Genomic DNA, 14,485 nt, shown 5'->3' with positions numbered 1-14,485 from the left:
CAGGAACCAAAGTCTTCAGTGAACAATGGGGAGTGATGTGGGAGACTAGGAACTGGAAGCACAGGTGTCATAACCGATGGCATCAATTTAAGGACAGCTGAGGGTTTGTAGGAGGAAGGGGAGAGATGATTTGGAAGGAGCAGTGAGGAACAAGGAAGGCCTTACCTCCTGGCTCTGCGGGATTCCTGATGTGAAAGAACACATAGCCAGCACTTGAGAGGGCTCCTAGAGCTATACTTCTATTAAAAGAAAGTGTGCAGTAAGAATTGTGTAAGGTAATCCTTTGTTGGAATTTCTTTATATATATATTTATTTATTAAATCATAACTGTGTACACTGATGCATTTATGGGGTTCAGTGTACTGCTTTGATATACAATGTGAAATGCTTACCTTCCACTGATTAACACATCCATCACAATTATACTCTTTTCTTAATAGTTATGAAATGTACCATTGCACCATGCACATTATGTGAGGTCCCCCCAAATACCCTCCCTCCTCTTCCCTTCTACTTTCTGGACTATAGTTATGTTTTACCATTCATATGAATGTATAGATGATTATATATTGATTTAATAGTAGTATTGAGTACATTGGATACCTCCTCCCCATTCGTGAAATACTTTACTAAGAAGAATATATTCCAGCTCCATCCAGGTAAACATAAAAGATGTGAAGTCTGCATCTTTTTTATGGCTGCCTAGTATTCCATGGTGTACATATCCCACAATTTGTTAATCCATTCATAGGTCAACAGGCACTTGGGCTGTTTCCATGTCTTGGCAATTATGAATTGTGCTCCAATAAACATTCTGGTGCAAATTTCTTTGCTGTAAAATGATTTTTGATCATCTAGGTATATTATATGTAGAGCAATTATAGGGTTTACTTTTAGTTCCTTGAGTATTCTCCAAACTTCTTTCCAAAAAGGTTGTATTAGCTCGTATTATCCACCAGCAGTGTAGAAGTGTTCCCTTCTCTCCACATCCATGCCATGTTAGAATTTCTTGATGGCAGAGAGGAAGGGAATGGAAAGTATGTGGTGTGGAGAAGCATAGAGATTAGCATCTGGCAACAACAAATTATTGGAGAGAATTCCTGGACTTTTAGTGGCAAATTTCACAGAGACGAGAGGCATGACAGAACCACATCACAGAAGGTCTTGAAAGGCAGCCCAAGGAATTTGTGTTTTACCCTATAGGCCAAGGCTATAGGGGCAGTGGTGGTGTGTTTGTCCAAGTTTAAGCAACAAACTGTCATGATCTAAGGTGGGCTTTAGGAAAGTTACTTTTCTAGCCATGTGAACTAAGGAAACACTTAGAAACCTACCACAATACGCCAGAGTTAGGGTCTACTCCGGGTATGAAGGCTGAGAACGGTGGAAAGAAATGATAGTTGCAAGAAACGTGGTTGTTTGGAATCTTGAGACACCAGGAACACAGGAAAAAGCTGGAGGAATGGGAGATGCCTCCCACTATTCAAGCTTACGTGGCTGCCAGAATAGGTTTCGGAGGGAAATTGATGGTTTTGGTATTTGGCAAACCATAGTTAAATGTTCACAAGTGGTTGAGACTAAGGCTGGAGCAGAACATTGACAGGTGAGGCAGTGGGCACTTACCCGTTGTTACACCAGGAATTACTATCTGGGGCTTTTTGGATTGAGGATAATCACAGACCAAGCCAGATTCCGGGGAAGCAACCTAGTGATTTTCTCTACCCGGCTTCAGATCCCCAGGGCAAGGCTGGAACTCTGACTTCCATCCGTCATAAGGGGGGTGTGTGCGTGTGTGTGCATTTGTGTGTGCCATAAGGTGCATGTGCCTGTGGGCCATAAGGTGTGCGAGTGTGCCCATAAGATGTGTGTGTGCCATACGATGCGCATGTGTATGTGTGCGTGTGTGCCATAAGGTGCGCATGTGCCATAAGGTGCGCATGTGTATGTGTGCGTGTGTGCCATAGGTGCGTGTGGGTGTGCGTGTGTGCCATAAGGTGTGCGTGGGCCCCACAGGCGCTTGAGTTCTGAGGCGCTCAGTGCAGGGAATGTCTTTCTGCTGGTCCACAATGCTGAGTTTAGCAGGAGCAGGTGTGCTGTCATTCATTTTTATAACTGGGATGAGTTGGGGCCCAGGACAACAGCTAGTTCTGCAAGGAGCCCTTCTTTTCTACAAGAGATTGATTTGACCTTCTTTCCTCGTCACCTTCCAGTTAAGGCAGGGCGGTGATAAAAGGGTTCGCTTGGGATGTGGGTTTCATCACCCCTCTAAGTAAGCTCATGCCCAGAATCACAGTTGAGGTCTGGCCAAAAATCTGACTCAGGTGTGCACCCCACCCACTTTTGCCCAATTTCCTACATTCTGCTGACTGCAGCTCTTTTCTTCCTTTGGCCCTGAAACCCCGACGTGTCTGGGCGCGCTGAGATTAACCGCTGCTGACAGTCCCCTTTGCGACTTCCCCGCCTGGCCTCTCTTTCCTCCGTCAGTGCTCGGGGTCGTTTGAGCAGAGCAGGCACCGGGGAAGGACCGCTCAGGATCCCGGGTCTGCGGAGGCGCAGGGCCCCGCGGGACAACCGCGAAGCGACGGGTCCCGAGAAGCGGGGGAGGCTGCGCTCACGGGGAGGCTCCGCCCTCTCGCTCCCTCCCTTCCCCGCCGACTCCCGCCCGGGCAGGGGAGCCAGGAGCCGGGAGCCGGAGCCGGCGCGGGCCGGAGAGGAAGGGGCGCGGCCTCTCCGGGGCGGGGCGCGGGGCGGGCAGCGGGAGGCGGTGCCGCGGAGGGGACCGGCCGCCCCGGCGAGAGCGCGCCCAGCCCCACCGCTCGGCCCTGGCCGCGCTGCTGCTGCTGCTGCTGGGCCATGGCGGCGGCCGGCGCTCGGGCGCCCGGGCCGAGGAGGCGGGGGCGGCGGCGGACGACCAGGACCCGCACGCCAAGCACCTGTACACAGCCGACATGTTCACGCATGGGATCCAGAGCGCCGCGCACTTCGTCATGTTCTTCGCGCCCTGGTAACTAGGGTGCCGGCCAGGCCCCTCTCTGTGAGCCCGGAGACGTGGGCGGCGCGGGCACGGGGCTCCGGGCCGGGGGTGCGCAGACACTGCGGGCTCCGGGCCCGGCAGCGTGTGGGCGCCGCGGGCCGGGCGCTCGGGGCTGACGTGGCGCTGGGCGGCCGGGGCGGTGCAGGAGGGGGCGGGCACTCAGGGCAAAGCCGGGGGAAGGCGGCCCCTGCCCGGCGCTTCCGACCTTTCACCCTTACCCCTTCGGAACCAGGGAGGGGGCGGTTGGGTCGTGGCCCTTTCGGGCAGCTGGAAGCCCAGATGTCACGCCGGAGGTCCCCTGCCCCGCACCCCAAACTTCCTCTGCGCCGGACGCCGCGGCCTGCAGGTCAGCCAAGACCTGGTGGGCCACGTGCGCTCACCGGGGTGGGGGGTCTTTCCTGCTGGTGGCTGGCGACAGGGGTAGGCTGTGGACGCGTATCACCTTCGTGAGGGTTTCATTGGAAAAAAAAAAAAAAGGAAAGTGTGATTTCCAATTTTGTGCGTGTTTTGTGGAGTAGGAAGGAATGGCTCAGGCAGAGCAGGGTTCCTCTGCTACCTTGGGAAGAGTGGTGCGGATTCGGGCGACCTCTACTCAGCTCAGATTAGATATGAGCTCTGCTCTGGGCAGCCCACGGGAACCCACTGCTCTCAACTTAGGACTGTGATCTGTCTGTCACCTCCTCCCCTCTGCTGCCTTGGGGCCAGGTCATTTGTAAAATGGTAGATGAGAAAAGTCGCCCTGTTCAGTAGACAATCTCCTGCTTGGTTCTCTGGATGGGTCTTTGCTGTGGGCCTCACCACTGACCCAAGACCCCTACCCTGAGAATTATTCCTGGGAAGGGCTTCCTGCCATTCACAGGCACATGTAGTGCTTTCTTGCCAGGGCCTGGATGCCCTGAGTTAGGGAAGTTCAATGTGGGCCAGAGCTGAAAGCCTAATTTTAGGGCAGATGGCAGTCTGAGATGTGAGTGGCCTGGATGTGCTTATTGCAGAATTTGGCAGAGAGAGACACACATTTGGGAAGAGGATGTAGGAAGGAACAGAAAAACGTACCTAAGAAAAATGCCCTATTCAGAAATTATGCCTTTCAAAGTAAGAGAAAGTTTTTCCTCTTTACCCCATATTCAGCCTGTTACAGTGTTTCAGCTCATTTGGAATTAAATCACCTTTGGGGGCCAGTCTGGGGTTATAGCCATCATTTATTAACAATGTATATGGAGGATATATTGTGTTTCAAGTTCTCAAACTCGAATTTTTAGTCCTACCAAGGGTATAGAAATACTTTGTAGCATAAAACAGTCAATATTAATAGTTACTCTGTGCAAAAGTATTCTCAGAATAACTATTCCAGTTAAGTACACTACTTAATTGGAGGCCATTTCAGTGGAGTAAATCTGTCTATGAGTTTTCTTTTTTCTTTATTTTTTTTTAAAGAAGAATTGACATGTACACGTGGTAAGTGCCTGCAGTGCCAATGGGGTTTGAAATTTGGAGTGTGTGCAATAAATACTAGCTCGTCCTGGGCTGAGTGAAAGAACTGGCAAGTCTGAGCACTTGGTATTCACTACGTTCCTTTTTCATTTTATGTGGCTTCTAGGCATTTAGGTGGACGCGCCCAGAAAAAGTAACCGTTTTAAGTTTTTATTTATTTGCTTCATAATAGTCCACTACAAATGTTTAAATAGAGTTATGTAGGTTTCTATGAGGGCATTTAAAAATTTATGAAGGCACTTTCAGAAAACTGCAGATAAAGCTGTAGGGCTCAGGAGTAGGCCGCCAGGGAAGGAAGGTGAGTTCTGGTGTAGAGGTCAAGTGGGAGGTCAGCAGGACTCAAGCAAGGAGAAGCCGGAGCGAGGCCTTGCAAAGTTTAATGCTGCAATCTAGTGCTGAGAGCAAGTGGTGACTCTGGGGGGTGGGGGGGGTGGGATGGGGGTCTAAGAGGGGGAATGAGGTCCCAGAATAGTTGTGAGCTGAGCGGAGCTCAGTGTCAGTGGCTGCACAGTGCTGGAAGCTCACAGGTGATTTCAGAACAGAGGCACCAGGTAACAGAAACATTGATCTGTGTTTTTGCTCTAAGCTTGGCAGCTGTAGGGTTGTCCTACTGCTGTAGGTTCTGTGCCAACATCAGGTCACAGCTTCCGTATGGCCAGTTCGTGATTCACCCTGAACCTGGTGACAGTGAGGTCAAGATTAGGACTAGTGGCTTTGCTCTATTACTTGGCCACAGGGTACCTTCTGAACTGAGCTGGCTGTGTAAGAGGCGTGCACCATAGCTGCAAGGGCCCCAAAGGGGAAGGGCTGACTAGAAGAAACATGTGGATCCATCACAGTGAGGGGTAAGGCAGTTGCACACCCAGCTTAGTGATGGTCCTGGATGGTCGGTTTAATTTGAGGCATGACCAAATTCTGCTCATTTTTAATCTCATCCCGTGTTTTCACAAGAAAACTTTTCAAGAATACAGAAGAATTTTAAAGTTTTAGAATGAACATGTCTGACCACATTCCCCTAGGATGAGAACTGCCCTTGAAAATCCATTAGGAAGGTGCTTTGTTGGAGACCACCCCACAGTGAGTCCTCACTGCCATGTTTCCTCTAGCAGTCTGGCTTCTGTGGTTATGCACCAAGTGGAACTATTAATAGTGCTTCAGATCCGTGTCTTTTGACAGGAGGGTTGCAGTTGATGTGGTGAGATGCTCACACCTTGAGAAAGAGCATGCCAGAACCAAGGCCAACTGAGGAACCAAAAATTCACATCCCCCGGTACACGCACTTCAGGGTTCTTTTTTTTTTTTTTTAATTATCTTGTTACCATCTTCTTTTCCCCCCTTTTCAAACCTCACTTTGTTCAGTCTACAGAATTTAAATCCACACATGTCATATATTCACTTAAGAAATTGCCAAGCACTTAGTACGTGCCAGGCATGTGCACAGTATAGCACAGTAACCAGAGGGTTGAGAAATGCTTGCCTTCTTGGCACTTATACCACGTACCCTTAAATACAGCACGGAGTTTCCTCTCACGATTATCTTCCAGAAAAGACGGAATCATTTTGTATGTGATTTTTATATCACATTTTTAGTGCCACCTGTAGATGCTTATTTTTGACAGAGGTCATCTGTCAGAAAAGAGAAGAAGCAAAGAGCTTCAACAGAGGTTTTATTGATAAATTATTTTGAGGGAGCACTCACAATGATAAATATTAGGTGTTTTTGTAAAGAACTTTTAAGTTTTTTTAAGAACTTATTTTTATTTATTTATATTTTGAGACAAAGTCTCAGTTGCTCTGGGGTTGAGTGCCATGGCTTTATAGCTCACAGCAACCTCAAACTCTTGGGCATAAGCAATTCTCTTGCCTCAGCCTCCCAAGTAGCTGGGACTACAGGCTCCCGCCACAATGCCCAGCTATTTTTTTTTTTTTTTTAGAGATGGGGTCTCACTCTTGCTCAGGCTGGTCTCAAATGCCTGCACTCAAGCAATCCACCTGCTTCAGCATCCCTGAATGCTAGGATTACAGGTGCATAAAGAGCCTTTAAAAGCAATATAACAGGTGGTTATATTGTAGACATCAATGTGCACTTATCAGGCAAATGAAAAAACAAACCAAAAACCCATGTCCCATGTGCCACAGTGCTACAGGTTGTACTTAAGATTCGCGACAAAGTGTCTACTGTTGTCTTATGTTAAATTCAAACACGGCACCACAGACAGCTGAAACGATGCAGGAAGGTGGTCAGCTGTGTGACTCACAGCGTAGACGCAGGGCTGGGAAGGCTGCTGTCCTGAAATGTGGAGAGTGGCAAGAAGCAGTCATCCTAATTAACATATTTACTTAAATAACGAGTGATTTCAAAATATTTGTATATCCAGAAATTGACACATAAATTAACATGTTAACTACCATGTGAGTTGTATTTAACTCATGCTGGTTTTGCACCCAGAGTCTCATGAAGCAGATAGAACTGGTAGGTAGGTGGAAGGTCCATAGCAAGGCTGCACACTGTGAAACCCCTGCACAGCGTTTTCACTGTCAATCAAAACATGGAACTTATGCACAGGCAACAATAAAAATCACAGATTTTTCATTAAATTAGAAAGGATCATTTTGTTTTCAAAGTTTTTATTTTTGTAATGAAACACTATGGCTCTGAGGAAAATAATTTTTTTTCCTAGCGTGGCACTGTGTTAATAATATGTGTTTGATTGTATCAACCCTAGAAGTTTGGGTTGTCACAAACTTTCTTTTTTTAGCTTCTCATTGGAGAAAATGTAGAGTTGATTTAATTTTGAGGTTGCCTTGTGTTTGTGGGTTTACAGCTGTATGGTAGAAGAGACCTGACTAGTCAAGAAGCGATTACAGCAGGAGTGCTAAGCTGCGCCCAGGATGGGGGCAGGGGAGCTTTCCAGAAGGGGAGAAGAGAATGGATGCCAAGCACCTGGGGAGTCAGGGCAGATGTGGGGGGGAGTGAAGGCCAAACTTACCCTGGACAAATAGGAATTAATTATCCAAGTGTGTCTTGAGTCCCAGGGACGAGCCGAGCTCATGTCCTTTCAGAAAACTACAGATACTGCAGTAGGCTGGCAGGGAAGGAGGGTGAGTTCTGGAGGACAGGTCAAGTGGGAGGTCAGCAGGGCCCCTGCCGAGGGGGGATCTGGGACATTGTCTCACACTGAGAGCAGTAGGGCAGCTCTGACCAGGTTTAACCAGGGGAATGAGGTCCCAGAGTAGTTGTGAGAGGCCCATATCTTACGGGCCAGTCACCCAGCGATCTGGTGTGCTTGCTGCTCAGTGTGCTTGGCCCTCTTGCCTTCCAGGTGTGGACACTGTCAGCGGCTACAGCCGACTTGGAATGACCTGGGAGACAAGTATAACAGCATGGAAGATGCCAAGGTCTATGTGGCTAAAGTGGACTGCACGGCCAACTCAGACGTGTGCTCCGCCCAGGGGGTGCGAGGATACCCCACGTAAGTCGGAAGGAAGGTTGCACGGTTTCCTGGTTGTTCCAAAGAAAGTCCAAGTTAAACTTTTGGCAAACTCTTTTGTAGCTCTGAGGAGATGCTAAGCTTAGGCAGTCTCTGTTGTTGGGGAAAAATTATATTTAATGCTCTGGCTTATTTATTTATTTGTTTATTTTTTGAGGCAGAATCTCACTTGGTCGTCCTTTGACCAAGGGTGCTGTGGTGTCTTAACTCACAGCAACCTCAAACTCCTGAGTTCAAGTGATCCTCTTGTCCCAGCCTCCCAAGTAGCTGGGACTATAGGCATCTGCCACAAAGCCCAGCTCTTTTTTAGAGACAGGGTCTCACTCTGGCTCAGGCTGGTCTCAAACCTGCGAGCTCAGGCAATCCACCCGCCTCAGCCTCCCAAGTGCTGGGATTATAGGTGTGAGCCACTGCGCCCGGCCCTCCCTGGCTATTTTAGATGCCCTTTCTATTTTGTTGGGAAGAAAAGCCTTTAATCAGTGTTGAATTTTCCTGTGTATAAGAGAATGTGTTTGCAAGACAAAAGTGGCGGCCCCTGTGAGATTCTGCCACATCGATGTTCACCAGTGTGTGCACAGACTTTGTGCTCAATTTGGTTTGATTTTACGGTGACTCTCCTATTAAACACACTTCCTAGAGTTATTTCCCAGGTGACAAGGGCTGTCTCTCTTGAAAAGAAGGGTAACCAACCAGAGTATAGCAGTTCTGACAAGTGACACTGCTTACTCCCTTGACTGTTAAGAGATTTTTTTTGGTTATACACAACAGAAATTGAAACTGGCATATTAAACAAAAGAGGAGATTAATTAAAAACCTATATAGGAAGTTCTAAGTCTCAGCTCCAGTGACTTGATTTTTTCACTGTGTAGCTCTGTCCCCATGGAAGGATTTGAGCCCGCCACTTACTGGCCCTGCTTGGACAACATGTCCATTCTAGGAATGGTGGTTATGGCTGGAGAGGCAGGAAGATGCATCCCCATTCAGTCCCCATGGCTAGTGTTAGAGAGGAAAATAGTTATCTGAAAAAAGGAAGATGTTATTTCTTTTTTTTTGAGACAGAGCCTCAAGCTGTCCCCCTGGGTCGAGTGCCGTGGCATTACAGCTCACAGCAACCTCCAATTCCTGGGCTCAAGCGAGTCTCCTGCCTCCGCCTCCCAAGTAGCTGGGACCACAGGCGCCCGCCACAACGCCCGGCTATTTTTTGGTTGCAGCCGTTGTTGTTTGGCGGGTCCGGGCTGGGGATTCGAACCTGCCACCTTAGGTGTCCGTGGCTGGCGCCTTAGCTGGTTGAGCTACAGGCGCCGAGCCTGGAAGATGTTATTTCTAGGGGGGTGGGGGTGTTTGTGTGTGTTGGCCACTGCAGTTTCATAAATATTTGTCAAGCGAGGAATGCAGTCAATTCTGTGTACAGGATATACAGTAGAACCTCCATAGCTGACCACCTCCCTACTTTGACCCCTCCTTAAGTTGACCTAATTTCCATAGATTGGACATGTACCACATGTACGTATCAGCGCAGTAGGCCTGCTTCTTTATATGACCACCTCTGTAAGTTGACCAGTTTGTTACTGTCCCTTGGGTGGTCCGCTTATAGAGGTGTTACTGTAATTCATTATTAATTGGGTAATATAGGGGGGCCATTGATTATGCATAAAATCAAAGCTTATCTTTAGACCTGAAAGGCAGTATGGAAAACTTGAACCTAGAAGCCTGGGGTGAATCCCAGCTCTACTATTTACTACCTCCAGCTCTGGCTGCATCATTTGACCTCTGAGTCTAAGTAGCAGGGTCGTACCCACCTACCCGATAACATTGTTACAGGAGTTACACAGAATAGCATGTGTGCAACCATCAATCTGAGCACACCCAATAAAGAGTAGGGTTTCCCCTACATTTGGAAATTTAGCATTTCCATAAAGGATCCTAGTACTCTTCTTGGTCTATGGTGGCAGCTTGCTAATCTAAGTGCCATAATTTGAGTCTACATCAAATCAGATAAGTGGGGATAAAATTTCCTACAATTTTATGTGTAATTATATACAGGCATTCACTGTCCTGTATGCTTTACAGCAATGCCTGTAAAGTATGTGTCAAGAGTGTCCCAGAGAAGCAGGTGGCAAGGGTAAGATAAGGAAGAAGAGGCTTACCTGTTAAAAGTCTGTTACTTTAAAATGCAGGAGCAGCAAAGATGGGTTGGCTGTTCTGTCTTTCTGTCCTTCAACTGCTAACCTTTTGTGGCCATGGGGTTGTATGTATTATAAACCATGCCCCAGGGAAGGTGAAACAGAAGCTATAATATGGCTGAGAAAGGCATTCATTATGGGGATTTAGAGAGGGAAATGAGGGGTTCCACCTGGACCTAGTTGTAACAACTGTCTGGCTGTAACATCAGCCATTCTGTGTGTGGTATTCACAAACTTAAAAAGATCCATGTTGAATCATTTGTCTCGATTTTTAGGTAGAAGATTTGGTCTCCCGAAGTAAGCTATTCACTGGTTTTATGTTGTTTAAAAGGATGAAACTCAGGCTATGTGTGAGGACTCCTTTAATCCTAGCACTTTGGGAGGCCAAGTCAGGAGGAGTTTGAGACCAGACTGGGCAAGGTAGTGAGACCCCATGTCTAAAAAAAATTTTTAAAAGCATGACTCAAGCATGATGGTGTGTGCTCTAGCTACTTGGGTGTCTGAGGCAGGAGGATTGCTTGAGTTCAGGAGGTCAAGGTTACGGTGAGCTAGGATTAGGCCACTGCACTCCAGCCTATGTAACAGAATGAGATCCTATCTCAATAATAATAATAATAAATAAACATGAATAATAAAACAAGGCCAGGCCCAGTGGCTGGGCCTGTAATCCCAGAACTTGGGAGGCCGAGGCGGGCAGATTGCTTGAGCTCACAGGTTCAAGACCAGCCTGAGCCAGAACGAGATCCCATCTCTAAAAAATGGCTGGGCATTGTGGCAGGCTTCTGTAGTCCCAGCTCCTTGGGAGGCTGAGGTTAGAGAATCGCTTAAGCTCAAGAGTTTGATGTTGCTGTGAGCTGTGATGCCACGGCACTCTACCCAGGGTCTTAAAAAACAAAAATACAAAAGCCAAAAATAAGCTCACACTACTGTCTGAACACAGGATGGCAGGGAACCTCTGTGACCATCATAACCCTGCCGAAGTTCCAGGAACATATTTTTTACCCATAGAATCCAGGCAGTGAAGTATATTGCATAAAATGTGGTCATACTGGAGCAATCGTAGATTTATCCACGGGCACTTTTCTTCCTCTAAAACAGTTCTCCTCACATGGAATCATGGCGAGACCTGAGTCAGATGACGACTGTAAGTGTGTGAACTGGGCTGTGCGTCAGTAGATCGGCTTTTCTGCTGTTCTTCCCCTGCGAGTTTAATTGGAGCAAAGGATTGGAGAGGGAGTCAGCGGTGGCTGACTGTGCTCAGGGAAGTGTTTTGAGGTCTTCCTGTTGAACCAGTAAAGAATTGTTACGTCTGGGAAACTATGAGCAGGGCAGGACTGAGGGAGGGAAGCCACCTATATAGTTTTACTAGGGCTGCTATACCAGAGTACCACACAGCCGAGTGGCCGACACAATAGGCAGGTATTGTCCCACAGTCCTGAAGGCTGGAAGTCTAAAAGCAAGGAGTTGGCAACCTGTAGGGAAATCCTTCCTTGCCGCCTCCTGGCTTCTGATGGTGGGCTGGCAACCTCTGGCTGGTAGGTAGTCATGCCAATCCTCTGTCTTCATGTGGCCCCCCCCTCCCTGCATGCATGACTGTGTCCAAATTTCCTCTGTTTATAAGGACAGATGCTAGTCGTGTTGGATTAGGGCCTACCCTAATGACCTCACTTTAATTGGATTACTTCTGTAAAGACCCTGTTTCTAAATAAGGTCTCACTGAGGTTGGGGGTTAGGAAATCAACAAATCTGTGTTGGAGAACTCGATTCAACTCATAACACTGTCTGTAGTAGTAGAATGTTCATCTTGCTGTTTTCCAAAGTGACAGCTAAGTGAGGATTTTTTCCCCCTGAACTCTCCTTGAAAGAGTCTCCAGGAGATATAAATGCCTCTGGGGAGATTTGGCAATAGTGGAAACGTGTGTGGCTATAGTGTGGCCCAATTTCCATCACCTCCAGTGACAGTGAGAATTGGAGCCAGATACCCCAGACCAACTGGGAGGTTTGTAACAGAAGCTCCAGTTCTATTCCTGGGCTCTGTGAGTTTATTCATTAAAGAAGAATCTCAAGACTTGGGCAGGTTCTAGGTAAAGCTAACATACCTATTTTAATTTAAATGCCTAATTTAGCCAATTTACTGGTTTTCTCATGTGGCTGTGAGACTTCATTTTAAGGCTTTCATTTTAAAGGGAGTTGGCTATTTCTTATAGACTGCATATTTGTATCCCCCATAATTCATACATTAAAATCCTAATCTCCCATGTGATGGTTTTAGGAGCTGGGGCCTTTGGGAGGGGATTGGGTCATGAGGGTGAAACCTCTTGAGTTGGGATTAAGAATCTTATAAGCTCTCCTGCCCCTTCTGCCATGGGAGGACACAAGTCAGAGGCATCATCTAGAAAGCCCTCACCAGACTCTCAGTCTCCTGGCACCTTGATCTCGGATCCAAGTCCCCAGAACTATGAGATATAAATTTCTGTGTATAAGCTACCCAGTTTATGGTATTCTGTTATAGCTTTTGAGCTAAGACACTACTCAAACCTTCAAATGTGATTTTTGCATATCTTGGCTTCTTATAGTTCTGATACTGAATATTGGGCATCTAATCACAAAATCCACATCCACATTGTAGATGTATTAGGGGTGTCTTAAATGAATGGGCTTGCCAACAAGTACACGTGCCAGTCTTTTATTTTTTTTTTTTTTTTGAGACAGAGTCTCATGCTGTCACCTGGTTAGAATGTTGTGGCTTCATAGCTCACAACAACCTCAAACTCCTGGGTTCAAGCGATCCTCTTGACTCAGCCTCTCGAGTAGCTGGGACTACAGGTGCCTGCCACAATGCTTGCCTAGTTTTTCTATTTTTGGTAGAGACAAGGTCTCATACTTGCTCAGCCTGGCCTTGAACTCCTGAGCTCAAGCAATGCTCCTACCTCAACCTCTCAGAGTGCTAGGATTTCAGGTGTGAGCCACCGCACCCGACCTCATGTGCCAGTCTTTATTGCTCACTTCTCTTCTGTCAATAGCCACATTTTCCCCTATCCTTGTCGCCTTTTATTAAGTTTTATCTGGAGTATGTTTTCCCACTACGAGTGGAGTGATCTAGGACCTAGGAGTCTTAGCTCCATCCTCTGATCACATCTTTCACTTGTCTTTAAAGGAACTGCTTCTGTATCCTCTCCTCAGATTCCTTCTGAGGCCAACATATAATACGTAGAAAAAAGAAGCATCCCTCTCTATGGGGATGTGAATGGGCTGCACCTCAACCAGCGTCAAGAATGTTCTTGTTCAAGTTAGAAACTTGAATTCTCGGAGTAACTGGATAGCCCTGCTTTGCAAGGGTCAAGTACCTGCCGAGATGGCCTGGAAGGACACATTTATTGCAAAGAAGTGCTGTATCTAAACAGCACACACACATATCCACACAACTGCTGAAGCCTGGGAAAGATATACCTGGCAGGGAAAAGCCCTAGAGTTCTCCAGACAAGCACGCATGCTTGCCCCTTGGGGTTTAAGTCACAGCATGAGGCTGGAAGTTTTCACCTCAGTTTTATTTTACTTGAATAAAATAAGAAATGTCTAAAACTTTGGGCTTAAGGGGGTTTATTATCTCCCAGGACGTTATTTTCGTTTCTTTTTCCGGTTTTATCAGACAGTGGCAGATATGTGCCTGGCTGTAGCTCCCTGACAGCTCGTTTTCTGATTGTTTCACGAAATGACTTTGCTCTCTGATAAGATAGTGCTCTGAACTCAGAGCAGTTGGAAGGGCTTGAAATTTTTGCTCTGTGTAATCCTTTGTTATTCTTTCAGCTTAAAGTTTTTCAAGCCTGGCCAAGAAGCTGTGAAGTACCAGGGTCCACGGGACTTCCAGACACTGGAAAACTGGATGCTGCAGACACTGAATGAGGAGCCCACGGTAAGCACACCCCCTCTTCCTTCCTTCATTTGGGGGTAATATGTAATTGGGCAGAGGCCAGACCAAGCGAATAATTAAGGCTGCTGTTTTCAAGCAACTCTTTACTTTTGTAGAGCTCATTGATGTAAGTAAAGATTCACTTTTAAAAAGGCCTTTTTTTTTTTTCATGGTGGAAAAATTAATATTTTTTTTATTAGATCATTACTGTGTACTTTACTGCATTTATGGGGTACAATGTGTTGATTTTATATACAATTTGGAATGTTTACATTGAACTGGTAATCGGTGGAACCTCACCCACTGTGCATATTGCAAGAGAGCATGTCACATACATTGATAGTTGAGTAGAAATGTCTGAACACAACAGTTAAATAAG

The 14,485-nt window shown here is 46.8% G+C and overlaps 1 protein-coding gene across 1 annotated transcript in view; it reads left to right on the top strand.

Moving 5' to 3' along the window:
- Positions 1-2,792: 2,792 nt before the first annotated feature.
- TXNDC5 (thioredoxin domain containing 5) overlaps positions 2,793-14,485 on the top strand; it is a 27,890-nt gene continuing 16,197 nt past the window's right edge. Inside the window, exons 1-3 of the mRNA XM_003788294.3 lie at positions 2,793-3,001; positions 7,846-7,995; positions 14,004-14,109. Of these exons, the coding sequence (XP_003788342.1) occupies positions 2,946-3,001; positions 7,846-7,995; positions 14,004-14,109 (312 nt within the window). The 5' untranslated portion in view covers positions 2,793-2,945. The remainder of the gene's footprint in view (positions 3,002-7,845; positions 7,996-14,003; positions 14,110-14,485) is intronic.

The sequence above is a fragment of the Otolemur garnettii genome, unplaced genomic scaffold (assembly GCF_000181295.1).
Source record: "Otolemur garnettii isolate 467f Iridium unplaced genomic scaffold, OtoGar3 scaffold00026, whole genome shotgun sequence".
NCBI classification, from domain to species: domain Eukaryota; kingdom Metazoa; phylum Chordata; class Mammalia; order Primates; family Galagidae; genus Otolemur; species Otolemur garnettii.
This window is presented reverse-complemented; position numbering and strand designations above follow the sequence as displayed.